The following is a 27,352-nucleotide window of genomic DNA, read 5'->3' as shown; positions in this document are numbered from 1 at the left end:
TAAGAGTAATCATTCAAGACGGTGTATCGTTGAATCAGCCCATGTGATTTTAAATCATACCGTCTGATATGATCTAATGGACACAGTCTTGTATATATTTAAATTTTATATGAATCAGGAGCCCGAATTTTAAGATATCGTAATTATTGATTAATTTTTTTAATCTCATTATATATAATAAAATAATAATTAGAAGTTCAACCATCATTATTATTATTATTATTATTGTTGTTGTTGTTATTGTTATTATTGTTATTATTATTATTATGAGTTTTAGCTTAATTCATAGGAATTACTAAATTTTGACATAAATTTATAAATAATAAAAAATTATAAGTGAATTACTTGTCAATTTAAAAAATGTATAACATAATACAAATATATATTAAAATTTAACATAAAGATATTATAATAATTTTAATTATAAAAAAAATTATAATTTACTAAGTTGTTGATTAAATTTATTTTTATATAAAGATCAAATGTATAAATAAAAGCACCATAATTTATTATTATCCAAAATAAAATGTATGATATTGATTAATAATTATAATATATGGTCAATTTAAATTATAAAACTAATCAAATATTAAATATATAAAGAATTCAAAAATAAAAAATATATAAAAAATATTCACCAGCTCGCTTCGAGCTCAAATTCGAGCCGGCTCAACTCATCTGCCACCCCTAGTATATTTGTAGTACATGAGGTATTTAAATGTGCCCAATATATATTTAAGTTATTGTAGTCCAAATCAAAAAATCATATTTTCACAAACTAGTAAATTTCAAAAGTTGAATATGTAAATATAAAATAAAATAAAAAATGATTTATTTATTTTAATATATAATAAATAAAGAATGTAGAGGAAAGAAATAGTCACACAATTGTTATCATCACAACTTATTGATTTGATTCACACTTAATATTCTTAAGACTTGTATTGAATCATGAAACATATTTATTTAAGAATGTGTTTCCTACAGCTCCCGCCAGCTTCAGCTTTTTTATCCTACTTTGCCCTAATTAGCATTAGCCCCACAACACTCATTTGCATCATCAATTCATCATCATCATGCTGTGCTGCACTCTCACCCTCACCCGCACTCTGTTGTGCTACAAATACTTGTACATTCCATTCGCCCCCACACATTCCCAACTAACAATTAGACCAAAATATCCTTTCCGCCAAACCCCAACTCGTGTGTTTTAGTGTGTGCTGTTCTGTGCCCCCCCCCCCACGTCTCTCTCTCTACATATACACCTATATATAACCCCAGAGATACACACACCACTGTGTGTGTGAGAGAGAAGGATATCATCTACTACTACTATTATTACATATATATATCTCAGCAGAGCGCCACCCCCTGGGCGACAAATAAACACACACACACTCAAAAACCCTAGTCTACTATCGCGGCCACGCTGCAGAATGGATGCCGAGTCGACTCAGGTTCAGCAAGCCCAATTGGCGGCCATTCTGGGGCCTGACCCCGCCCCCTTCGAAACCCTCATCTCCCATTTGATGTCCTCCTCCAACGACCAGCGATCCCAGGCCGAGTCTATCTTCAATTTGCTCAAGCAGAACGATCCCAACTCCCTTGCCCTCAAACTAGCCCACCTCCTCTCCTCCTCTCTACATGTTGAGGCCCGCGCCATGGCCACCATTCTCCTTCGCAAGCAGCTCACTCGGGACGACTCCTTTATCTGGCCTCAACTCAATGAATCCACTCGTTCCGCTATTAAGAACATTCTCTTGTCCTCAATTCAGAGTGAGGACTCCAAATCTATCATAAAAAAGCTCTGCGACACCATCTCGGAGCTTGCTTCTTCCCTCTTACCTGAAAATCAGTGGCCCGAAATTCTGCCCTTCATGTTCCAATGTGTAACTTCGAATTCCCCAAAATTGCAGGAGTCCGCCTTCTTGATGTTCTCCCAATTGGCCCAATTCATTGGACAACTCTTGATTCCCTACATAACTGATTTGCATACAGTATTCTTAAATGTACTCAATAATTCCCCCAATCCCGATGTGAAGATTGCAGCCCTGAGTGCTGTTATTAACTTTATCCAGTGCTTGTCAAGTTCGAATGATCGTGATCGGTTCCAGGATTTGTTGCCCTCTATGATGAGGACATTGACCGAGGCGCTCAACTCGGGGCAGGAGGCAACAGCACAAGAGGCTCTGGAGCTGTTGATTGAGTTGGCTGGGACAGAGCCTAGGTTTCTGCGCAGGCAGATTGTGGATGTTGTGGGGTCCATGCTGCAGATAGCTGAGGCAGAGAGTTTGGAGGAAGGCACTCGGCATCTGGCGATTGAATTTGTCATTACACTGGCAGAAGCGAGGGAAAGAGCGCCTGGGATGATGCGCAAGTTGCCGCAATTCATTAGCAGGCTCTTTGCCAATTTAATGAAGATGCTTTTGGATGTGGAGGATGATCCAGCTTGGCACAGTGCTGAGCCAAAGGATGAGGATGCGGGGGAGACAAGTAATTATAGTGTTGGTCAGGAATGTTTAGATAGGCTCTCCATAGCACTTGGTGGGAATACCATTGTTCCCGTGGCATCTGAGCAGTTGCCGGCTTATCTGTCTGCTCCTGAGTGGCAGAAGCATCATGCGGCTCTCATTGCACTCGCGCAAATAGCGGAGGGTTGTCAAAAGGTATACAAACATCTGTAAATATCTTACTTTTACCTGAACATTGATGACTCATTAAAATTGTCGTTTTCACGAAGTTGTTTCTTGCTTTAGAGAAATATTTTCTTATGTGGTGTAGTTGGTTGACGCTACAACAGAAGTTGTACCTGGCAAAACCTTTACCACCTATTCTTTTTTAGTGAGAGTAATTATAGATGGTAATCATTTGGTAACTTTCTGATTTAATTTATTGATTCTGACAGAGAATTCATTTCTTGCCCTGTATTATTAGTTGTGCATATAGAGTTTGTACGATGCAGAATCCTTTGTCCACAAAGGAACATTGCGGTGAAATTCATATGGAGATCAGTTCAGTGCCCATTTTCATATATATATATATATATATATTTACTTCGACTATTTGTTTCCTGTAATTAATTATGGCCACATCACCTAATCGAAATTGTAAGTTCCTCATGAAATGTAGTCTGTTGGTTGCCTAGTATGCATTGGTGTGCCAGTTTACTGTCATTTTCTTGTATAATTTCAATTGCTTGCTAGATATTAATGGACCGGTGTAGCTGAAAGTTAGAATATACTTTAGATTTTTGGTTTGTCAAAGGCATAAGGTTGCTTTCCATTTTGCTTTTGGCCAATTAGGAATTTTCTCTACATCTGTCAGAGACTATTACAGTTCCCTTGTTGGTTAACATAATTCATATTATGTTACTACTATAGGTGATGATTAAGAATTTGGAGCAAGTGGTGAACATGGTTTTAACTTCCTTTCAACATCCTCATCCACGTGTGAGATGGGCAGCTATTAATGCAATTGGTCAGCTCTCAACAGACTTGGGCCCAGATCTGCAAGTTCAGTACCATCAGCGTGTGCTACCTGCACTAGCCTCAGCTATGGATGATTTCCAAAATCCTCGAGTACAGGTTTGTAATTTTCTGTTGGTTATCAATTTGGAGCTGTCATTTTGTCTTTTCACATCAACTTCAATGTGAGCTTGATTACTGTTAATATAGCTGAAATGCCTGTTTTTTAATTTCTATGTTTGTGATGGTGTGCTTACTGCTTAGGAATTAGGACTTTAGGCTATATAGGAAGACAAGGATTCTGCTTTCTGCTCTGACTGTTAACATTTACTGGCGAGAGTATGGCGTAAATATCATGTCCTAATTTCTTTTTCTTGATCTATATTTTATTGGCTACCTTGTTTATATTTTTTACTTGTTCGTTATCATTCTGTAGGAAGAGATCTACAAATTGCTTATTAGGTAATGTGCCTTAATATCTAGTCATGATATTTGAAAAAATGAAAAAAAAATCAATTAATGCTATGGAATAATACACACTCCACGACCTGCCACAAAATTCCAGGAAACTTGATATTTTATTTATAATTCGTTACCTTGGCCTTTATAAAGTCGCTGGGCCCAATCTATAGGCTCTAACATGTGGTCATTTGACCACAGCTTATCTATGCACATAAGTGAAAGTGAGAACGGTGTTTGTTTCCTATACTCAGCAAAGGTGTTATTTAACTGTATTGTCTTTCAAGACTTACTTTAAAGCTTAAGAAGATACTTCAAATTGGAACATTTCTATATTTGCATAATGTGTTGAGGAAATTGCAGCATGACCATAATCTGTTCACTTTCTTCATGTAAAAGGGTAGGATTTGTAAGAATGTTTTGCTTATTATGCTCATATAATGTCATCTGGTAAACTTATATGTCGTGCTACTCTAATGTTGGACAACAATCAAAATTCTTTTCCTCATGCCAAATAATAGCCTTTTGCGAACAAGCTTGGCTAGTTTGCTCTGGGATGCCTAAAGTGCATGGAGGATTAGGAGTACACCGTTTGAAATCTATAGTGGCAGTTACTTGTCAACTTGTATCCAGTTGTTGATCTGTAGGGAGCACATTTGGGCCTGAATACAGTTAGCAATGGTGTAATCAGTTACAGGAGATTGCAGGGTGGCGGTACTGCATGCTATTTGTTTTTATGTTTTGCAATGTAATTAGTATTCTTAACTTGTGTTTCCATCATTGGGACCTTGTGTTAGTCAAAGTTCTGTTTCTGATGCTGCGCACTGTGTGCCTATATCATAGTTATAATTTTCTATCCAAACAATAACTAATTGCTTCATTTTGCAGGCGCATGCAGCCTCAGCTGTGCTAAACTTTAGTGAGAACTGCACCCCAGAAATTTTGACACCTTATTTAGATGGGATAGTGCACAAGCTGCTTCTACTTCTACAGGTGCCGATGAAATGAGAACAAAAAATTTGCTATCGCACATGTATGGAGATTATGCTTGTGTTAGAGTTATATGAGAATCCTAAATTGATTTTTGTCTTACAATTTGCAGAACTCCAAACAAATGGTGCAGGAGGGTGCCTTAACTGCATTAGCTTCAGTCGCTGATTCATCTCAGGTATACCATTCTTGTAATCACTATTTAAATTAATAGTTTGGTTGCCTTTTCATGCTTGCTGAGTCCATTAATGGAATGCATCATCACAGGAACACTTCCAGAAATACTATGATGCAGTTATGCCTTACTTGAAAGCTATCTTGGTGAATGCCACAGACAAGTCTAACCGCATGCTTCGTGCGAAAGCAATGGAGTGCATCAGCTTGGTTGGAATGGCAGTTGGAAAAGAGAAATTCAAGGAGGACGCTAAGCAGGTGGGTGCCTAAAGATCTAAGTTCTGGCTTGTTGTTTTCTTGGCTTATGTAGTTTCCCATCCTATATTCTTCCTGTGCTTCATGATCACGCAATGTTTACTTTGTTATATTTTCTCCATGGGCATGATATGTTTTGTTTTTGATGGCCTAACTAGTATTGTATTTGGTTGTCAGCAGCTGTTTTTCAAGCTTATCACGATTGTCATTCTGATGTTAATTTCTTTAATTATTTGCAAGGTCATGAAAGTGCTTATGTCATTGCAAGGATCACAAATGGAGACAGATGATCCCACCACCAGTTACATGCTACAAGTATGCTGTTGTCCCTAGAAGTGCATGGTCCTAATGCCTATCGAGAATTTGATATCCAACTTCTAACTATTTCTTTTGTTCTATTCTAGGCTTGGGCCAGACTTTGCAAGTGCTTGGGGCAGGAATTCCTTCCCTACATGGGTGTGGTTATGCCCCCTTTGCTTCAGTCTGCTCAGCTAAAACCTGATGTGACCATTACTTCCGCTGATTCTGACAATGAAATTGATGAATCAGACGATGAAAGGTGTCCTTTATTCTTATATTTCCTTATTTGTGTGCTTAAAATGTCTTTGCTAATAGTGAACAATGATGAAATTACTTCACCCTATTGACGCTTTTCGTAAAAGCATATGTAAGAGATGATGAATGTATCTTAAAAACTTGGTTTTGTATTTTTGTGATATTGCAACCAAATTAATTAGTTTCATTTTTACTCATCTGCCTTGGAATACATACTTCTGGTTGTTTTTTGTGAGGCGGCCATGAATGATACTGTTCTGATGTGATGTGGGGGGTAACAATGATTAAGTAGTTCTTTCCTTCCATACACTTTCTCTCTTTTGTTAGACTTAATTTGATCAATTAACTTTACAAGCATCTCTTTTTGAACATTTTGTGACCTCATTAAGCTTCTATTGTATCTATAAAGATACTTTGGGCAGAGAGAACTTCTTGCAGTGCAATGGACTTGACTCTTATGCATCATTAATTATGTAACCCAAAAGAAAAAAGAAAAACATCAATTGTCTAGCTATTTGCAAGGAAGAAACTATGACTTTCCTTTGTCTGCTCTTCGGTATGAGAGTAACATTCTTCTAGACATGAGCTCCAACAGATTTTCTATGCATCTGGAAGAACCCAACTTGATCTTGTTATAGTTTGTTTCTCGTTTTCAGTTTCTTTCTTCCTTTCCATCCGGTTAATAAGAAACAGTATGCCTTTTCACCATCTCGATCAGTACTTGGATTTAATACTATAAATGGCGAACCGTACCTGTGTACTTTACATCACTTTCACTTAATTGTATCTAAGATTAGTATTGACATTTCTATATATTGCAGCATGGAAACCATCACCCTTGGGGATAAAAGAATTGGGATTAAGACTAGTGTCCTAGAAGAAAAGGCCACTGCTTGCAATATGCTGTGTTGCTATGCTGATGAGTTGAAGGAAGGTTTTTACCCGTGGATTGATCAGGTTAGTGAAAGACCATTTATTTTTGCTTAACACCTCTGATGGTTGATCTCAATTTAAAGGTGTCATGGTGCATTCTGATTGGTGTAGGTTGCTCCAACATTGGTTCCCCTTTTGAAATTTTATTTCCATGAAGAAGTCAGGAAGGCTGCTGTTTCAGGTATACAGATTTTGCTTAGCATATTTTCCAGTATACAAAATATTGAAATTGCTAATACATGTTTTGGTTTTAATTGTTTATTTCTAGCTATGCCGGAGCTATTGCGGTCTGCAAAATTGGCCGTGGAGAAAGGGATTGCTCAGGGCCGTAATGAGACATATGTTAAACAGCTGTCTGACTACATAGTTCCTGCTCTAGTGGAAGCATTACATAAGGTGCGAGTTATAGTTAATTATATAACTATGAACCTTTTTTTCTTAATGGCCATAATTGTTAGTATCTGGGATGAAAGATATAAATTATCATGTCATGCAGGAACCAGACACAGAGATATGCGCAAATATGTTGGATGCTCTGAATGAATGTCTGCAGGTGGGTAACATATTTAGAACATTCCCCATGTCATACGTTGACAATTTTGAGTTGACTTACTTTTATGGACTTGCTAAAATGTAAACTCAATTGCTTCACCTTTGTAAACTGTTCAAATTTTGTGCCAGTACATGCTAACATGGATACTTAACTTTATGTAATTTGTTCTGTCCTAAAGTTCTGGGACAAGGTAATCTAAGTGTACAATATATGGATATTATATGAAGTGCTAGTTACAGTTTTGACATTCTCTCTCATGTGGTTTTGTGACTTTGTAACTTATCTATGAGCGCGTGAATGGATTGATGGTTTCTATAAAGGTCTCCTTGTAATTTTCTGCACTTCCTTGGTTATCATATGCGTGGCTGCCAGATATCTTTTATTAGAGGTTGTAAAAGCAGGTGCTTTGTATACAATTGATTGGATGAATCCTACTGCATTGTGAGATCAGATTACAAACTTTCAGTCATATGCATGGTCAAGTTTTGAATTGCAACAAATTGTTGAGAGGCCTTACAATTTGATATATATAAGATTGGTTGCAAATTTGTAAAGCCCCATGTATTTAATGGGACTTCATTCTCTCAAGTATATTTGAATATTTGTTAGATCACTTAATGAGCTTCACTTTATCCATCTTTCACCATATAATCTTCTCTCAGATTTCTGGACTGCTTCTAGATGAGAGTCAGGTTAGAAGCATTGTGGATGAGATAAAACAGGTGATCACAGCTAGCTCAAGTAGAAAGCGAGAGAGAGCTGAGAGAGCCAAAGCTGAAGATTTTGATGCAGAAGAAGGAGAACTGCTTAAAGAGGAAAATGAGCAAGAAGAAGAAGTATTTGACCAAGTTAGTTCGTTACACTTGGATGTTCAGGATAAAATTGATCATATCGAACTTCTTTGCTTGTTGCTGAATCACGTAAAAATTCAATATTTAGAATTTCTATTTCTATTTGTCTTGATGGTTCAGGTTGGTGAAATATTGGGAACACTAATCAAAACATTCAAGGCTTCATTCTTGCCTTTCTTTGATGAACTGTCATCATACTTGATGCCCATGTGGGTGAGTCCAACCTCTTCATTCCTCCCTCCTAATTTGTTGGGGGGGAACGGTAAAAAATTATCTGATTAAGAGAATTTAAACATATTTGGAAGTCAAGCTATATACGTTAATTTCCACTTGCTCATGATTGAGGTTATTTTCTTGTAGGGAAAGGATAAGACAGCTGAAGAGAGAAGAATTGCTATTTGCATCTTTGATGATTTAGCTGAGCAATGCCGTGAAGCAGCTCTAAAGTATGTCACATTCCATTAACTTTGTTGAATTTGGTTTCAATCCTGTAATTCTTATGCAGTTCCTTCTCTTTGTGGGAATCAGATATTATGATACATATCTTCCTTTCCTCTTGGAGGCATGCAATGATGAAAGCCCAGATGTCAGACAGGTTCATAAAAGCTTCCAGCATGGTATAGTTACTGTTCTTGATAATGCTACTTGAGAATATCTCAACTTTTGCGTTTCTGTTCAGGCTGCTGTATATGGACTTGGGGTATGTGCGGAGTTTGGTGGTTCTGTTTTTAAACCCCTTGTTGGAGGTAAGATGTGCTTGCATACAGGCTCGTCGAATTGAAATTTCAGCTTGATAAATGTATGCTGATCTCCTTTATTTATCTTGTTCAGAGGCTCTTTCAAGGCTCAATGTAGTTATCAGGCATCCCAATGCTTTGCAGCCAGACAATGTTATGGCATATGATAATGCTGTGTCAGCTCTGGGAAAGATATGCCAGTTTCATCGTAATAGCATTGATTCAGCTCAGGTATTTGTTTTTAGGCTCAATCCTTGTTTGGTTACCGATGCTATGTATTGTTATAGTTAGGTTTTTTTTTAAGTGAGGTGAGATGTAGACCAGGATTGTTCCATTATCTGCTGCATGACTAACCCTATCCTAGATAATTATGAACCAAATTATGTTGTCCTCCAGAAATGACAAGCTATTACATTTCTTGTCTTGATGATATGAAGTATTATGAACTTGAATATATTCTCTTGCAACCTGATGGATTTACTTCAACGTTTTTGGTTTTCAAGAGGTTTAATTATGATGGAGTTGTTTTAACTGACACTAAAACTCTATATGAAGTTAGCTCAGAACCTCAATTTACACTTAATCCTAAGAAGAGAACACCTTCAATTTGCAGTTCATGCTAAGAAGCATTCTCTTGTTTTCTCGTACTGTGCTTTTACTTTTTCAGTTAAATTCTCAGTCTCTAAATGCTCACTTTTTACTTGGATTTATGCTTGGTATTTTCTTGCTCTTTCCAAGTTTCACTGGGGATTCTTATCGCTAAAAGTTGCTAATAGGTCATCCCTGCCTGGTTGAATTGTTTGCCAATAAGGAGCGATCTTATTGAAGCAAAAGTTGTTCATGACCAGCTTTGCTCTATGGTTGAGAGGTGGGGACCTAACCGTGCTCTAGTTCAGCTTTTCTTTTTCCTTTTTCTTTCTTTCTTTCTTTTTTTTCCCCTTTCACATCTATATAAATTTTATGTTACTTGTATTACCAACTCAATGACTATGTTTCTCTGCTTTCAGGTCTGATGTGGAACTTTTGGGTCCCAACAATCAGTATCTCCCCAAAATTGTTTCTATATTTGCTGAGGTTAGTTGTCTAAGCCATTTGAGCTTCATTATCGACATACTTGTCTGGTATAATAAATGCACATTCAGATGGTTGTGTAAAATTCTAATGATTATATTAGATTATAATTCCCTTAGAGATTTGAATTTGTGGGTTTCAGAAGATTCTCCTGGAATATCTTTTTCAGTGTTTCTGCATTATCAGTCAAATCTGATCTGGGATCTCTAATATTTGGAAAAGATGCAATTGCAATTTATTTCTTCTTTTAGTTGTTTCATTATCAGTCTCCTCCGATCTTTACAATTTTAAAGACATGCTATGGAAATTTATTTCTCTTCCTTGGTTGTTTTTGCATTATCAGTCGCCTTTGATCTCTTAAATTTGGAAAAGATGCAATGAAATTTCTTTCTCCACAGTTCAGTAGTCAATCTCTTATGTTGCAGATTCTCTGTGCTGGCAAGGATCTTGCCACGGAGCAAACAGCTAGTCGAATGGTTAACTTGTTGAGGCAGCTGCAGCAGACACTACCTCCATCCACCCTGGCCTCTACATGGTCATCTTTGCAGCCTCAGCAGCAGCTCGCTTTGCAGTCAATTCTGTCATCATAACGATCATGGCTTGTAGAGCAACTCATTCATATCGAGTTACTGGTTGTGCGTGGTCGCTTGGGTGCCAGTGATCTCAATTGTTTCTGATGCGAGATGCGCACAGCATTCATTTGCATATGGTTTATGCATCCCGCTGTTGTTGGTCGAGTGTGAATGCATTTTGCGAGAATTATAAAAGACTTTGTAGATGTGTATATTAGAAGAAGTTCTGTATTTCCAAAAACAGAAGGAAAATTATTGTTTCTTCCCCCTTTTTTTCTGGGGTGGGGTGGGGGGGGGGGGTCTTATTATGGTCTGAGATTTTTGGTCATTGTGATACTGAGGGTTGCCAGAGCGGCAAATCCCTGTTGCAGTTTTGGTCTCATCATGTTCATGTTTCTTACATCAGAGATTCTTATAGTGGAGGATCCTGGTCAAGACATGGTTATTTATTTCGTTGATTTGTCAACTATGAATGAAATTGTGGTTTCCCCAAGAGTTATACAAAAGATGATGTATGATGTTTAAATTTCATTGTTTGCCTGTAGTTGCTATTATGCATATTATTGTTCTAGCATGGAAACTGCCTCCAAACACCAACCTCTCGTGTAATTCCTATTGCCTTAATCAAGTCCTCGGCATTATTTGCCAATGGTTTCCAAGTTACGTTGCTTGCAGTTCTAACCAACAGTTGGTAACTTCAGATGTGCTACAGATTCTGGTAGTGCAAGAATGCCTCGATGTGTTAGCTAAGCCTTCAGATGCAGGCCTCTTAACCATTTTTCTCTAGGTTTTTGGAATGCTTGTTCTTTTATCTTTCTCAGGTAGCATAAAACCATGCTGAAAGAATCTAAGCAGGACAAGGCAGGAGTTCAACCGTTCCAACAACCCACAAGCTAAAACCTGTATCTTAAATTCCATTGCCCAATCAGTGATAGTAAAAAAAATTAATTATTCTTGTTTTTGGTTGAGTTATAACAATTTATGGTGGTTTCTGAAAGTGGAGATTCCTTTAAGAGAGGCGTGCTTCTCCAGATTCTGTATTGCTAACGCACACAAACAGGGATTCGTTATCTTCTTCCGACCCTAACCCCTCAATGTAGTAGCTTGTTTGAATTATGATTTAATAACAGCAGTTGGAATGGCAGGTTTATCCAAGTGGCAGGTTTTTAGGGGTGTATCCTAAACAATAAAAAATCTTGGCAGGCCTTCGTGATTGCAACTCAGTTGGGAGTATTTGTGATTGACCAAGTGAAGAAGCAACGAATGCTATTATTCTATTAAACCATCATAAAAAGGTATGGATTGTCTTCATCTACACTACATTTGACTTTGGTTTATCAACCCTTTATCTTCTTGTCCAGGATGAAATGCCTCCCATGTCCTATTTCTTTATATTCATACATTGCATTATCAGACACATTATGGCCCTACAAAATTGCATTGAAGTCCAGGCAGGGCCAAAAGCATGCCAATTTTTTCCTCACAAATCTGCACCTGAAAAAGGCAAAGAACGTGGTAAGCAATACCCGCAATGGGAGTAGGCAATAGGCATGCCTTGCAGAAATGCTGCACATATTGACAAATAAACATTTCCACCAAACCGGTCATGCTTACGACTCATCATTCACACCCACTCATCATTGAAAAATCAGTCAACTTTTTACATACAACAAAGTTCGATATAAAACCAGACAACCAAATAAGACATCCCCATCCCCTCTATAAGAACTCCCTTCTCACACTTTGCTCCTTGGACCATAACTATTCTCTTTTTAGTTAGCATTTCCCACAGCCTTAAAAATTGTACTAATCATGGAACTTCACTTCCATACCACTTCTGCCGACAACAATCATCACACCACATGCAAGTCAAGAACCAGAGGTCCCAACAGGAACAAGTTTGTTGGGGTGAGGCAACGCCCCTCCGGCAAATGGGTTGCAGAAATCAAGAACACAACTCAGAAGATCAGAATGTGGCTGGGAACGTTCGACACGGCTGAGGAGGCTGCTCAGGCCTACGATGAAGCCGCCTGCCTCCTACGTGGCTCAAACACACGAACCAACTTCTTGAATAATGTCCCCTGCAATCCAGCCCTCTCGCTTAAAATCCGAAACCTTCTCAACCAAAAGAGAGGGCTGAAAAAGGCCACCCTTCCTAGTCAAAATGTTCCCTCAACCACCACAAAATGTGCCAATCAAGAAACTAGTCAAAAGGCTATTTCTCCTAGTAGTAGTTTCGAAAGTAGTTCTTCTAGTGGCAGTTTTTGCAGCAACAAAATAGATGGCTCTCCTGTTTCTGGCCTAAATCCAGCTAATTTTGGTGATGGGTATAAGCCGGATTTGAGCTGTTTCATGGGAGGATACGAGATGTCTTCCTCTTATGTCAACCATTGTGATGAGGGCTTTAACTATGCAATGGATTTTGACAAGATTTCTCTTCAACAGGATGGTATCTTTGTCCCAAAAAGAGCTGATGAGGTCATGAACGACGCTCAGTTTCCTGATTTTGAACGAATGAAGGTTGAACGACAGATATCAGCATCACTCTATGCGATGAATGGGATAAATGAATATTGGGATAACATCAATGATCCCAATGATGTTTTCTGGGATATTCCCACTCTCTGTCAGATGTTCTGTCCAAGTTAAACCTCGAGTATACTAGGAAAAAAGTGATTCAGTTTTTTGATCTAGCAGAAATCTAAGATTTCACCAGAAAGTTTTAGAGGGATCATCCAATGTACCTCAGTAGTTTAGTTATTACTTGGATTTTCACCTACTTCTGAAAGATGAAGAACTTGCCTTTTCTTTAAAATAGAAGCAATTCATGTGATCTTGGTTTACTAGCTGGTGACACAGATATCGATATATATGTTTCTTGTTCGCAATTCTCAATGATATGAATCTAGGACAAATGTCTCAGCTGGAGAAACATTGTAATTTTTTGTATTGTTGCACATATTTTTCACCTAAATGATGAGAACCTCACAATTTAAAGTGTGCATCCAATCATGATAAAGAGCTGTTAATCACATCGACAATAACAACAACAACAATGATAGAATACAGCTAAATAATTAGTCCCAAATTGTGATTGTCATAAACTGAGAACCAATAGAGAACAAGATCATTAGAGATTAGAATAGGGAATACAACACAGACAAAGGCGAAACACATTTATAAATCAGCTCTGCTTTTAACACAAAACATGCTCTTATGATATCAATTTTGTACATTTTGTTTGTTAGTTTTGAGAATGTCTTGCATTATTCTTTATAGAACGGTGCCAAGTAATACATACAAAACTTCTGCTGCAAACCTCAGCCTTATCTAAATGGCTTCTCTTGAGGTAGAAATGGTCAATTTTACATTTTACCAAACCTTTTCAATGGAAAAAACATTCCACATATGTTTAAGTTAATATATTTCTCCTATGCATTCTGCCGTCTTGTCCTAATTCCACTGTCATAAAGTTTGGAAAGAAAAATGATTATGCATTATTTGCATTAGCCTTCTTTTTCCTTTTTTTGTCCAAAAGCTAGCTTTCAACTCTTACAAGATAATAGAAGTTCATCCTATTGACTAAGATAGCCATATACATGAAAGTGCCCTCTTGATCATCAAACATACATGATACAACATAAGTTTCTGCATATTTACTAGTTTTCAAGTAATTTAGATAAACTCTTTCTAGGATAAACAAATTATTAAGTTAAGACCGAGACAGAGGGTGGAAGATCTTTCTCAGCGTATTCTTGGAATTTCTGGAAAACAGCTTCCAAAATGTTCAACTGAGAAAATCAAGCCTTGCACAATGGGAAAAAGGGTCATTAATCATGAAACATAGGACATTGCTCCACCAAATTTTTAGTCATGTTCTTGTGTCTCCTTGACAGTAGTGACAACAAGTACACAATTCAGAGCATCCAATCACATTTCAAATGATTTCTCCAAATTGTTGGTCCTATTTATTTATTCTGAAATTCTTTTTTGAATCAAGAAAGTATGTATTCATTTATAAGGCATTAATCATGCACGAGTCCTGTCTCTCTATGTGCATTCCAGTAGTGTAATTTTTGTCAACTGGGCATTGTATCTAGGCCCATAGAGACTTGGGCCTTTGGACGTGGCAGCTTTCTTGGCCAGCACACACCACACAAACAGATTAGAACAAGATCAAAATAAAATTTAAATCTTTATTTGGTTATGAACCAAAGGAAATAAATAAATATTAGTACATTCGTGTTAGTTCCTAGATTTTTGGGGATGATACACAATATATGTGTTTTCCATGTTCATTAGTTGATTGATCTCTTTGTTAGATGTCAAGAGATGGCACTTCATAGATAATAAAAATATTATTCTAATTGTTATATTATACATTCAAATATTAAAATATAAATTTTTATGTAAAACATGACACGTATCGTCTCATATATCTATATTAAACGACACGTTGTATAACCATGTATCATGTTAATAAAATTTCATGCATAGTATGTGGCATGCCACGTAATGCATGCAACATAACGTGTCAAATACAAAACGCAACATATTATATATTAGACACGACACATGGCACAACCATTAAACACAGAACACGCTATATATGAGAATCGGCAGGCAAATACAAGCGACGTGTCATTTTATAAAGTCATTAATATTGAATATCAAAATGGAATAAAAAGAGAGAAAATAAATAGATGAATACATGATACACAAATTACAACAAAATATACATGTATTGTAACAGGTTGTACAATTATTAATATCAACATATATGATATGATTATTAAGATTCTTGACACCAATAAATGGTAGATTGTTTATACTTGATTAAGATGAGGTCTTAAACATAAAAAGTAAGTAAATTTTGAGTAATAAAAAGAGAAATAGAGGGGTGAAAATAGAAATACAGAAAAAAGAGATGGAAGCATTGGAAGGGGAGGGGGAGAAAATTATTAAATGTTAAAAAAGAAGATTTGCAAAAGTAGGTGTATTTGGAGACTCTTAAGATTTTAAGCAGCAAAGCGTTCTCTAAATGTGGTGTCGCAATTTCTTTTTTTAAAAAAATTCTTTCATGGCACCGTAATTTTAGATTGTGGTGCCATTTTTTAATTAAAAAATAAATTTAAAAATCTTAGCAAAAATAAAAAAAGTTGCGGTGAAAAATTAAAAAATTCGAATCTCGGTGAAATATTGATAAAAATGAGCAAGTTTGGTCTCGTTGGAATCTCCTGAACGAGAGGATTCGCGCAGTCATGGTCTCAGGCCGTGATTTGTCTTGACGGTGGAGAAGCGACAAACAATTTCAACGCAAACGTTGACGGCGGAAATGTTTCAAATTTTCATACCTCAACAAATACTTAATGAAATTGAGCAAGATTGGTCTCGTTGGAATCGTCTGAATGAGAGGATTCGAGCAGCGGTGGTCTCAGGCCGTGATTCATCCTGAATGCGAAAAAACGGCGGCAAACAGCTTCAGCGCGAATTTTCAGCGAAAAAATCTTCAAGTTTTCATATCTTAACAAATACTTGATAAAATTGAGCTAAGGTGGTCTCGTTAGAACCCTTAGGTCGAGGAGCGTACAGTGTTGGTGGTCCGTGATCATGGGTCGTTCCGCTGGCGACGAATCAACGGCAAAAAGGTGTTGTAGTCATACTAAAAGCCCATTGTCTACGATTAATAAAATTTGAAATTGTTTGAGAGGAAATGTTCGTTTCATCAAGGGAGTCAAACAGTATGTTTGGTGGCCCACAACTCGCCGTGACCGCACCAAAATTTTAAAGAGAAGGTGGCAGTGATTTTGTTGCCGGACAAAATATTTTTTTTTTTTTTTTAATTACGAAAGTATCACCGTAGAATTTTAACAATTTTAATTTCACTCTATATTCTTAATTTTTTTTTATATTTTTAAAATAATTTCACGGGGGAGGGGAGGGCATATATATATATATATATATATAGAGAGAGAGAGAGAGAGAGAGAGAGAGAGAGGAGAGCAGCCACATCATCAGCTTACCTTTCCCTTTCTATAATAAAAAGAGGAAACATTTGAATCAAATTCTGTCCTTCCACAACTCCAAACCTCTCCCAACGCCTGAGAGCTTCAAATTGTTGGTATCAAACAGAACTCTATATTCCTTTCAATCCTTTATTTTCACTTCACTTTTCCTTTGTTTATTTACTACTACTCCTCCTCCTCCTACTACTACAGATGATTCTTTGCTCTCCTCCCGCGTTCAAATAAATTCGGTAAGTGACAAAACACAAACAAAGAAACTCATGCCGCTACATTAATGACCATGATTTTCTTGAATTTACATTCATACCCACTATTCACACTCGACTATTGTTTGGGTTTCCTTTTTCACTCAATAAGGTTTGTGGGTTCGTCAATCTTTTCTTTAATTCTTCTGTGTTCCTTCTCTTTTGTGTTTTCTTTGTATACATAAGAGATTCAAGTATGAGAATTCTTTGACTGAGTGGTTTTCTTTTCTTATCAATTTTGAAGCCAAGAACCCTTTTTACTTTGATGAGAAAAATAATGTTAAACTATTGAAAGGGAATGAATTTCGGTATTGAGTTGTGTAGGTGTAATTCATTTAATAAAAGTGTTGACTACTTTATTTACGAGAGAGTTTCCAGTCGGTGTCTTGTGGACTATATGTTGAATCATTACTACTTGGTGGTATTTCATGCTTGTTGCTTTTACACTTCTTTCTAAGCTGCATGTATGTATTGCTCTTTTGTTCCTCTGTTTCGGTAACTCTTCTTCTTAATCCAAACATGGTTTAATGATGCAGTTTGGCGTGTTTTCTAATTTTGAATTATAGGTGTCATCTTATAAGTTGAGGTGAAAAAGGAACTCTAATACACCTTAACAACAGAACCACAAGGTGGCAACCAGGAAGATGTCTGGTAGGCAGGGCAGATTACCCTCTGATCAAGATATACAACTTGTAAGTCTTTTAGCTCGAATCTGTTTGCATGACTAAATGTACCTACTTTATTTTGTTTTAAAAGGAAAATAGAAAACAAATCGAAACCCGACTTGTATTCTTGTATGAAAACTTTGAAGCGGAAGGTAAAGAATTAAAGACTTTTGGTTTTGGCCTTTTCTCTTGTAAATAGTGCATCACAATCAATTTTGTATTTTGTTCACATAGAAATGCAATTTATGTGTGGCAGTTTATGCTTGGGGAGTTGGTCTTCTAGAATTAGCTCCAAAATATGATTTTGTAAACAGTATATTTTTCTAAGAATAGTGAATATCTTTGAATGGCCCTCTTTTCCTTCAATATTTCATCAATACAATTACAGTCTGAGCTACAAAAACGTGTTATTCATGCTGTTCTATGCATTTACCCTCTGAGCTGCAAAAGTAATTTTTTCATTTTTAATTATTTGCATTTGATCTATTCTTATCTTAGGTGAAAAATTGTATAGAATGGTGCATCCAGAACTACATGAACAAAAAGGAAGCGATAAATATTCTCAACAGCCAGCGCAACATCGAGCCACGCTTTACTGAAACAGGTGTCCTTACCTACTTTTAACTCATAATACTGATGATAAAATCTTGAATAACAGTGCATGGGGGAATTAACTCTGAGTCATTCATCTTAGGTGATTTAATGTTTTCCTTTTCAACCTGACTATGGCTCAAGTGTGGAAAGAAATCTCAGTTACTGTATATTTACGTGTCCCCTGCAATTTGCATTGCTTCAGATGCGTGGAACTTTAGCGCCAATTTCTCCTGGCAACTATCGAAGAGCATGAGCTGGTGCTATGTACTTTATGAACTTCAGTATAGTTAAATTCATTAGGAAGGCAGGCACTTTATGGGCACTGGACACAGCAATACTTAAAATTTTATTGGTCTGTGCCCTGTCTGATATAAATTTTATATGCAAATTAATGTATAATATATATATATATAGCTATATATATTTGTATATAATTTGTAAAGGATTCGAAATATAAGTATGAGTACAATGAGAAATGTTCATGTTGGTTATAGTGTTAGTTGTCTTGAAATGATGGGAATAAAAGATTATAACCTTAAGAAAGAAGAGTTCAACAAGAAAAATTGAATTTTGATGAGGTTATACTATTTTTCAATCTAACTTTTGGAAAGTTTCTTTAGTTGAAATTTAACCTCTAAACTTATATAATATGAAGAGGAATAAAAAATCCACCATATCCAAGATGTGTCAGGCATACTACACATTCCGTCTCTGTCATGCCCTCCCATGTTTCTGCCATGTCTAAAATTTTCTTTGTTTAATTCTTAGACACGCCAAATGGCATGTATCACACGTGTTGTTGGAGCCATGCTAATGTTGTGACTGACACATTTAGTGATGGGTCATTTTTTAGAGTATAGGTGCATTCTATGTTCTAGGTAGAGTGGAAGAGTATGACGTACGGCAGTCATAATTTGTACTCCAAACTTGTCTACCTTGTTTGTAAGTCATTCATCTATGAGTCTTGTCTGAAAGCTTGGTTAATTTTTTAGATGGTTGGTTTCAGTGTGTTGAAAGATTGAAGTTATTATATCTGTGGTGTATAGACATGGAAGGAAGTTGCTCATGCACTTTCTATAGAATCAGCCTTGTTTGACTTACTTTTCACCATGGTGCCACTTTCTTGTTTGCTGATATGTCTGAATAAAGCGCATTTTCACTTCATTCAGTTTCCTGTGCCTTTTCACGTATTTACAATTCTTTAGGTTTATGTTTTTATCCTGTTTGTGTAATTTGCTTCTTTTTTTCAGTTTGGGAGAGGCTTGAAAGAGAAAATCAAGAATTTTTCAATGCTTATTATGTTAAGTTGGTGGTGAAGGATCAAATACTGGAATTCAACAGATTGCTTACAGAACAGGTGGAGCGGATGCGTCAAAGTGGCATAATTGGGATTAACCAGCATGTCACATCTAATGGATCGCATATGTTGTTGAGTAAGACAGCTTTCTACTATTCTTGGTAACTAATCCATAAAGTTTTCCTCAGTTATGGATTTTGTTTTATTCATGAGATAAAATGCTCCATATTGGTATGTTTCTTGATCTGTAGTGTTTCAATGCTAAGTTTACTGCAGATTTTCTGAAATTTACCTTATATGCTGTAAACTTTACCATGTCAGAATAACAGATAACAAATGTATTTGAATATTGGTGCACTATGCCACTGCTAGCTAATTATATTTAAATCACAGGGTCGAGATGCCTCTGTTATTGCCCAAAATGGCCTATTGATATTTTTTTCTATTGCTTTATTTACATGAGTTTCTTAATGTTGACCCTACAACAACATTTTTATGGAAATCTGAGGAACATCTATGCTTGGGTGCTGTTGCCAGGTTTGCTTCTTTCCATCAAGAGAAGATAAATTCCTATGAAGGAAAAGTGCCCATCGTTTGAATTTGATGTTTGCTGACTGACTTGTTTGGCAGTGCAACAACAGACTCCTTCAAAACTGAAAGAGGCTGATTTACAGCAACAGGGCAAGATATTATTATGAACATTACATCAATGTTCTTTAGATGATAAGATCTGTGGTTGTGTCAGTAATAACTAGTGGGCTGACAAAAAAAAAATTGCCTTGAATCTTGAAAATTAGTTGGACCAGTCATTTGTCCTTGGAAGGTTTGGGGAATGGGCCTGAAAAATATTACAGGCTTAGTTGAGTGCTAACTGTTTTTAAGACAATAAATCATTATGGGATGATCTTTTGGTTGCAGGAACTTTCTAATTCAATGGCATTTCTGTTCCTATGATTTATTATATCCTTGTTGCATCAGATGGGTTGGCAATTCTTTTACTTGTAAGTTGTGAGAATATGAAGAACACATTAAAAACCAAACTTAATGAGAATAGGAAATATCTGGAAGGCAAAATTTAGATGTGTCTTTCCAGCTAGGATTTGTTGGACATCAGTGTTGAGTTGATTTCTGTATAGTGAATATCCATGACTCCACAAGAATGTTTTTCCCTTTCTGTCAGGCAAATATATAGGTTAATTGGGTGTCTTCTTTGTAGCTACTTTCTGGTTTTCATTTGTGTAACTACTTTCTGGCTTTAAGACATCAACGCGCTGGTTTGGTGATTCTTCCACGGTGTTATGTTGTTACAACCTTTATGCTCATGTGATTGTATCATCTTATTCAGAAAAATATGTGTTATATTGTATCATGCATTGAAAGACATACAAACCTACTCACTTAGGAACTTGGTAGAAAATGTCCCGAGACTTTATAGTTCTCGAGCCAGTTTGCATATATTGTTGAAGACAATTATTCTTGTATATTGGAACTTGTTTTAAGTATTACAATACCATCTCCTGTTTGAAGAGCTTATTAGTATGTCAATCTTACAGCACAGCATATGCCCATACCAAGTGCTGCACAAAATACCAGGCTTCTGAGAACAGAGGATATGCAGCAGCCAAATGTTTTTCACAATTTTGAAACATCAACCCCGTCATGTGCTGAAGGAACCTTTGATCAGTCTATTCATAGTAGAGAGATTGATGTTTCACCAAACATGTTCTTGTCTCGAAACCCAGACATGGGATTGGCTCAAACAATGAATGGGCAGCTTGTTAGAGCAGAGACTGGTTATACTGGTAGACCACCTTTCAATTTCAGCGCACCTAGCAATTTTCTGGAATCACATCCTCTTATGGGGGATGCATCTATATCGCTTTTAAGAAGTTTTGAGTCCAATGAGCAGCTTGTTAGAGCCAAAGCTTGTCATTCTGGTAGATCAGCTTGCAGTTTCAGTGTACCGAACAATTTTCTAGAACCACGTCCTCAGATGGGTGATGCCTCTATGTCAGTTTTCACAAGTGAAGAGTCTAATCCAAGCAACTTTCTCTTTGACTGGGATGCTTGCCCTTTGGAACAAGATCAGCAAAATATTGGCCCTCAACTTGCGGCTGATTTCACTATTAGTCCTGGTCTCTCTTCTTCTTCTTCTTCTTCTTATTCCTCTCTTTTATCTAGCATTGGGGGTTTTGTGGTATAAAACCTAGTAGGATTTTTTACTTGGTCGGACAAATTATTTTATCTTCATATGGCTGTACTGTACCTATGAAAAAATACTTTTACTAATTTCTTCAATGCCATAAAATTTACTTGAGAGCTTGTATTTTGAGTCTTGCACTCTTTGATGCCATTTTCAGATTTAAGGGGCAGTTATAATAGGCAGCCATTCCTGGGAACAGATGCCAACAACTTTGTGAATCCACATGGTAGGTGATGGATCTCACTTACATTACATCCGGATCATTATGTTGTTTATAGAGGTTACTGATGTGTTTGTATTTCAGCTTCAGGAGAGCTGCAGAGGTTGGATCCTCTTGTACCTGAAAGTTTGAGCTATCCATCTTCTGGCAGACAATATAAATGATTGGTATTTTCTTAAGCTATAGACAAAAGACAAATAAGAAAATTGAAGTGGTTTATGTTTGCAAAAAAATTAATGATTTATGTTTTGTATTCTTATTTTCATGTTGTATGGCATATCTTATCTGATTATAGTATGTGATGGTGGTGCAGCAGCAGCAGGTGTGAGAATGGATGATGATCTTGTACAGTTCCAGTGCACTCACTTGCCATCAATCATCATCAACTTACTTGTGTCTTTGGTTTTGGATATTTCTTAGTTGGTTGGTTGGTACATATATATGTATTATGGTTTTGTTGCTTAGCTTCACTTGTATCTAAATAGATAGTAGAATTACATTACATTGCCAGCTACATGATGCCTAATATTGCTTTTCTTTTTTGTTCCTCTTGTTTTTGGTATATATTGTTACTAAGGCTGTAATGATTAGCACAGGTTAATGGTTATTTGGAAGAAATTTTGATTGGCTGAATTATTAACATGTTGAGGCTTCTTTTTATTCCTTTAAAATGATTACGATTAGCAATATAAAAGTTATTTATATCTAATATAATAATCATATATATGATCAACAATTATTATTAAAATAAGACGATACCTGAATTCTTAGAGCAACATGTTGAGGTAAATTATTAGTGTGGAATTGGAGAGAAGGATGTCGTGAGAATTGAATGTAAAAGGCAAGTTTTCAACATGTGCATTTTTCTTCTATATTGACTGCCGCCCGCACAATGATTATTAAATTAAATTAGCATATATTATAGGGTAAAGCACTCCAATTACGATTAAATCAACTCTTTATTATTATTTTTCTTACAAAATCATGAAAAATGAGGCAGCATTGTTATGTATGTACGATGTAAAAATCCAAGTGGGGTTGGGGTTTTCTGTACTTTAATAATATTGTAGGGACAAATTATGGAATAGAAAATTGGGAAAGCAGGCACTAGTTTGTGTAGTATGGTGGCGGCGACTGAAATTGGTTCCAACTTGCAAGTTTATATGTATTTTGGTTTCTGCCCCATACTTTACCACTAATTAGATTTGGAACCACAAATTCATAAAAAGTTGGTTTGTTATTGGTATTAGTATTGGTAGGGCCTATAAAATATTCTCTACGCCAAAATTGAATCTTGAAGCAACGAAAAGAATAGAATAGGGCGAGAGGGTGGAGAGTGGAGACTGGAGACTGGAGAGGATCCCATCAGGAAACCTAATTCATTTGATTTCATTTAAGAGGGTTTAATTTATTTTATATTTTATGCTATTGCTGCTCTTTGCTTGGTGCTGGCTGCTATCTGCTATCTGCTGTATGTGTATGCCACCATTAGTATTTAAGCCCTCGTCCTCGTCCTTTCCACCCCCCAACACTAACGTGAAAGTGACTCTCTCTCTCCCCTTTGCTTTGCAATTTGCATAACCCAAAACGATACTACAATGGGAGAGCCGAAACCCAAATCAACTGGAGTTTGGCCTACCGTCAAGCCCTTCGTTAATGGCGGTGCCTCTGGTATGCTTGCCACCTGTGTTATTCAGCCTATCGACATGATCAAGGTGTTCCAATCCTTTCCTCTCTCTACTCAGCTCATCCAATTACTGTATTACCGGATCCTAGATCGAATCTCTTTCGTTTAATGATGTGGGTTTTAGATCTCGTTTATGTTCCTCTAGTTTAATTATGTACTTCTGCTTGTGTCGAGGTGATTCTTCTTTTCAAGCCTTATAATAAGAATGACCTTTTTGGTTTCGTTAGATCTAGTGATTCACTCATATGTTTTTGAATCTCGGAATCGTCACTTGGGCCGAAATTGAAGCCTTCTGCCTGTTCGTATGAGCTAAAGGGTTTTGGTCTTGATCTATGCGGTTCATTTCTTATTTCAGGTGAGAATACAACTGGGCCAGGGTTCAGCTGCCGAGGTGACCAAGAACATGCTTAAAAATGAGGGTTTTGGTGCTTTTTACAAGGTATTTTCTCAAGAGTCAACTATACTATGACTTGATGTTTCTTTGACATTGTTATCGTCACCGGAAGGGTAGAATTATAACAAGAGAATGCTTGAAAGTATTTGTTTTGCTCTGGAATAGGCTGATCATACGTTTTTTGTTTTTTGGTTTTCTTTTTTAAAATCTGCCACCATCTCATTCTTGTATTATGATTTGGGTTGAATGCATTTTACCCCCTGTGAAATTCCTAACATTTAGAAAAAACCCCCTATGAAAAAATAAATAGCAAAACCTCCTTGTGAAGAAAATATATAGGCAAAACACCCCCTACAGTTGGATTGGGCACAAGCGCCCATTGTGGGTGGATTTCTCCTCTTTTGCATATGAAATGATAAAATTGCCCTTGTCAATCATCCGTGGGATATAACATAATATAAACCAATGGTCTATATTTAAGTAATACAAACCAATGCGTAGATTTTTCAAATTGATCTAACAGTTTAGATTCAACAAAAAAGATCTAAGCTTATATTTTATTTGATTGTAAATGTGTGGATCAGATTTAATTTATTTTTTTGTATAATAAATAGTTGCTTTAACAAATATATATTACTAATTTTACATGTAAAATATATATTTATATATATTTCCTGGTGGGTCTTTGAGTTTTGGGGGGGGGGGGGGGGCAGATTGGTGCCTAGGGGAGGGAGGGCAGGAGAAGATTGGGTTTTGGGTTTTTTTGCAGGCGGGGGTGGGGGCCTTGTCAGGTGGGGAGGGGCGGCGGAAGGAGCTGGGGTGGGGGGTGGTTGGGTGGGGATTGGGGAGGGGGGAATAAAATCTGACTGTCGATTTAATCAAGTAAGATCCTATGGTATACAATGAAGCGTATAATTGTAATTATCTAACTAAAAAATTGAATAAAAATTTAAAGTCTGGGGCGTTTTGTGCACCGCTAGTGTGAGGGGGTGTTTTGCCTATATATTTTTTTCACAGGGTTTTTTTTTTAAACATTAGAAATTTCACAGGGGGGTAACATGCATTTAACCCATTATGATTTGCTTAATAATAGTGGTCATTTTTCAAGAATGTGATAAACGACACACCTCTTTTTATCTTTATCAATTTGATATGCCTTTGATAATATTGCAATCAATGTATCTTGTAGGATAGAATCCTGGCTTATTATAGTTTTGTTGAGTCTCTTAAACGTACCAATACTTTTGCCCTATTATAAATATATTATTGGTATTTCTCCAGGGTTTGTCTGCTGGGCTTCTTAGACAAGCTACATATACAACTGCTCGGCTTGGATCATTTAAGTGAGTACTTCTATGAACCTTGTAACTATATGGATTTATGACCATTTAACAGTTGGAGAAATCATTTAGAATTCAGTTGATTGCAGTCTTCATGGCTTATATTCTTGTTTTTCTGCTTTTCATCCTTTTTCTGCCCTCTATCTGCAATTGATTGTTATAACCATATCATGTAAACTATGGAGCTTGGTTTTCCATTTTATAATTCCACTATATGTAATGTGGTAGAAGCATGAAGTTGTGATGGTATCTCTCCCTTCACTTTATAAACCCAAGAGTACTGGAAAAATTTCATAATTGTTGCTATTTAAATTATAACATAGCATTTGTTTACTTGGGAAATCTTTGATAGGATTTTGACGAACAAAGCAGTAGAGGCCAATGATGGGAAACCATTGCCACTTTATCAGAAGGCTCTGTGTGGATTGACTGCAGGAGCAATTGGAGCATCTGTAGGCAGTCCTGCCGATTTGGCTCTAATTCGTATGCAGGCTGATGCCACATTGCCTGCTGCCCAGAGGCGGAACTACACTAATGCATTTCATGCCCTATCCCGAATTGTTGCTGATGAAGGAGTTCTAGCACTCTGGAAAGGTGCTGGCCCAACCGTGGTGAGGGCTATGGCACTTAACATGGGTATGCTTGCTTCTTATGACCAAAGTGTGGAGTTCTTCAAGGACTCACTTGGTTTTGGCGAGGCTTCCACAGTGCTGGGTGAGGTTCTCTTGGCACAACCATTATCAGTATTTTTATTTCCACTCTTGTCCATTGCTCTTCATCATACTTGGTCTTTGGATTTTGCCGAGGTTTAAAGCTTTTTCATGTCTCTTTTCAGGGGCCAGTACTGTATCAGGTTTTTTTGCTGCAGCCTGCAGTTTGCCATTTGATTATGTGAAAACCCAAATACAAAAAATGCAGCCCGATGCTCAGGGGAAATATCCATACAGTGGTTCTCTAGATTGTGCTATGAAAACGCTCAAGGCTGGTGGACCCTTCAAGTTCTATACTGGATTTCCAGTATATTGCGTTAGAATTGCCCCTCATGTCATGGTACAACACCCCCCCCCCCCTTCTCTGTGCCAATCCAGCCCCCAACACAAGAAGTAAAAAAAGAATAAAGCATTTCACCAAGCACCACCCCCTCCCAATTTGCCCTCAATGTTTAGTAGTCTTCAGTTACGTCCGTATTAAGTTTCTAATACCGTTTGTTCATGCAGATGACCTGGATATTCCTGAACCAGATCCAGAAATTGGAGAAGTCTGTGGGATTGTAATTCTAAGTCTAAGTGGAGACCGGACAGCTTCCAATCAAAAGAATGATTTCGCATGTCAATTTTTGTGTTTTTGGTTATTCACACCCTTGAAGTTGAGGGTAATTTTACAGCAATCAACATTACATTTTGTATTGAAATTGACATATTAGGATAGAAGTCTCTCAAGTTACTTTATGGACGATTGCCCATTTTGAAATCCAGGAAAATTGTTTTAGGGAAACAATAAATGTAGTGTGAACTGCTGATCTGAGAAGGGTCGGAACATGATCCGCACTGGAATTTACAGCTTTCTTGAGCTGATTTTGGTTGCCTTACTCTTGCTGATCAGAGGTAGAGCATCGTGCAGGTGCAGCAGCAGCAGCAGCATACCCCCCTATAGTACAAAACAATAACAGCTCTGCAAAAGAATGCCAACCCAAAAAACATTTCCTTTTAATAGCAAAAGCTATTTCTTTCACCTCCTCATCCCTGGTTTAACACAATTACTTCCTACTCTAAACGCACCACATACACATTCAACCTTCCAGAAACAGGCTACTAGTTAAGGAGAAGCAGCTAAGTATATAGTTGAAGATTAGCAACTCATCATGATCGCAAGGAGAAGCAGTCTGTATTATGAAGACTTGAGGAGAAGCAGCCGCTTCTTCTTATAATGCTGTTTTCCTCCTTGCGAAGCAGCGATTCCAGTTAAAGATACTGGGGCCGACGTATGAATTTATGAAGGTGGAGGGGAAATACATGCAACGTATTACTACAGATTAGTCAACCTTAACATCTCATCAAAACTTAATAA

At 36.9% G+C, this 27,352-nt stretch overlaps 3 protein-coding genes and 1 pseudogene across 8 annotated transcripts; all 4 read left to right on the top strand.

The window, feature by feature from the left end:
- The first annotated feature begins 1,287 nt into the window (after window positions 1-1,287).
- On the top strand, window positions 1,288-11,143 carry LOC105170192 (uncharacterized). The gene is made up of 20 exons (XM_088885505.1): window positions 1,288-2,666; window positions 3,381-3,584; window positions 4,812-4,916; window positions 5,026-5,091; window positions 5,181-5,345; window positions 5,583-5,657; window positions 5,747-5,901; window positions 6,719-6,854; window positions 6,942-7,011; window positions 7,099-7,226; window positions 7,327-7,383; window positions 8,046-8,231; window positions 8,355-8,447; window positions 8,595-8,680; window positions 8,763-8,829; window positions 8,914-8,980; window positions 9,066-9,202; window positions 9,748-9,839; window positions 9,979-10,045; window positions 10,468-11,143. The coding sequence occupies exons 1-20, from the start codon at window positions 1,437-1,439 to the stop codon at window positions 10,630-10,632; spliced, it is 3,351 nt and encodes a 1,116-aa protein (XP_088741631.1). The 5' UTR covers window positions 1,288-1,436; the 3' UTR covers window positions 10,633-11,143.
- Window positions 11,144-12,294: 1,151 nt separating this feature from the next.
- On the top strand, window positions 12,295-13,531 carry LOC105170257 (ethylene-responsive transcription factor ERN1 pseudogene; annotated as a pseudogene).
- A 3,088-nt stretch (window positions 13,532-16,619) lies between these two features.
- On the top strand, window positions 16,620-22,506 carry LOC105170193 (uncharacterized). Of its 6 annotated transcripts, none has more exons than XM_020696615.2 (9): window positions 16,620-16,731; window positions 16,833-16,870; window positions 17,452-17,577; window positions 18,049-18,154; window positions 19,395-19,577; window positions 20,995-21,576; window positions 21,802-21,870; window positions 21,949-22,031; window positions 22,178-22,506. In XM_020696615.2, the coding sequence occupies exons 3-8, from the start codon at window positions 17,530-17,532 to the stop codon at window positions 22,026-22,028; spliced, it is 1,068 nt and encodes a 355-aa protein (XP_020552274.1). In that variant the 5' UTR covers window positions 16,620-16,731; window positions 16,833-16,870; window positions 17,452-17,529; the 3' UTR covers window positions 22,029-22,031; window positions 22,178-22,506. The 6 variants fall into 6 exon arrangements, with proteins under 6 accessions (XP_020552274.1, XP_011089156.1, XP_020552275.1 ...); XM_011090854.3 differs by having other exon boundaries at window positions 16,631-16,735; XM_020696616.2 differs by having other exon boundaries at window positions 16,642-16,870; window positions 22,181-22,506.
- Window positions 22,507-23,131: 625 nt separating this feature from the next.
- LOC105170196 (mitochondrial dicarboxylate/tricarboxylate transporter DTC) lies at window positions 23,132-26,859 on the top strand. The gene is made up of 6 exons (XM_011090859.3): window positions 23,132-23,579; window positions 23,907-23,990; window positions 25,227-25,288; window positions 25,638-25,999; window positions 26,121-26,335; window positions 26,503-26,859. Exons 1-6 carry the CDS (start codon window positions 23,463-23,465, stop codon window positions 26,557-26,559), a joined length of 897 nt encoding a protein of 298 aa, XP_011089161.1. The 5' UTR covers window positions 23,132-23,462; the 3' UTR covers window positions 26,560-26,859.
- The last annotated feature ends 493 nt before the right edge of the window (window positions 26,860-27,352 follow it).

This window comes from Sesamum indicum, linkage group LG9 (assembly GCF_026168435.1).
Source record: "Sesamum indicum cultivar Baizhima isolate 11 linkage group LG9, ASM2616843v1, whole genome shotgun sequence".
NCBI classification, from domain to species: Eukaryota; Viridiplantae; Streptophyta; class Magnoliopsida; order Lamiales; family Pedaliaceae; genus Sesamum; species Sesamum indicum.
This window is presented reverse-complemented; position numbering and strand designations above follow the sequence as displayed.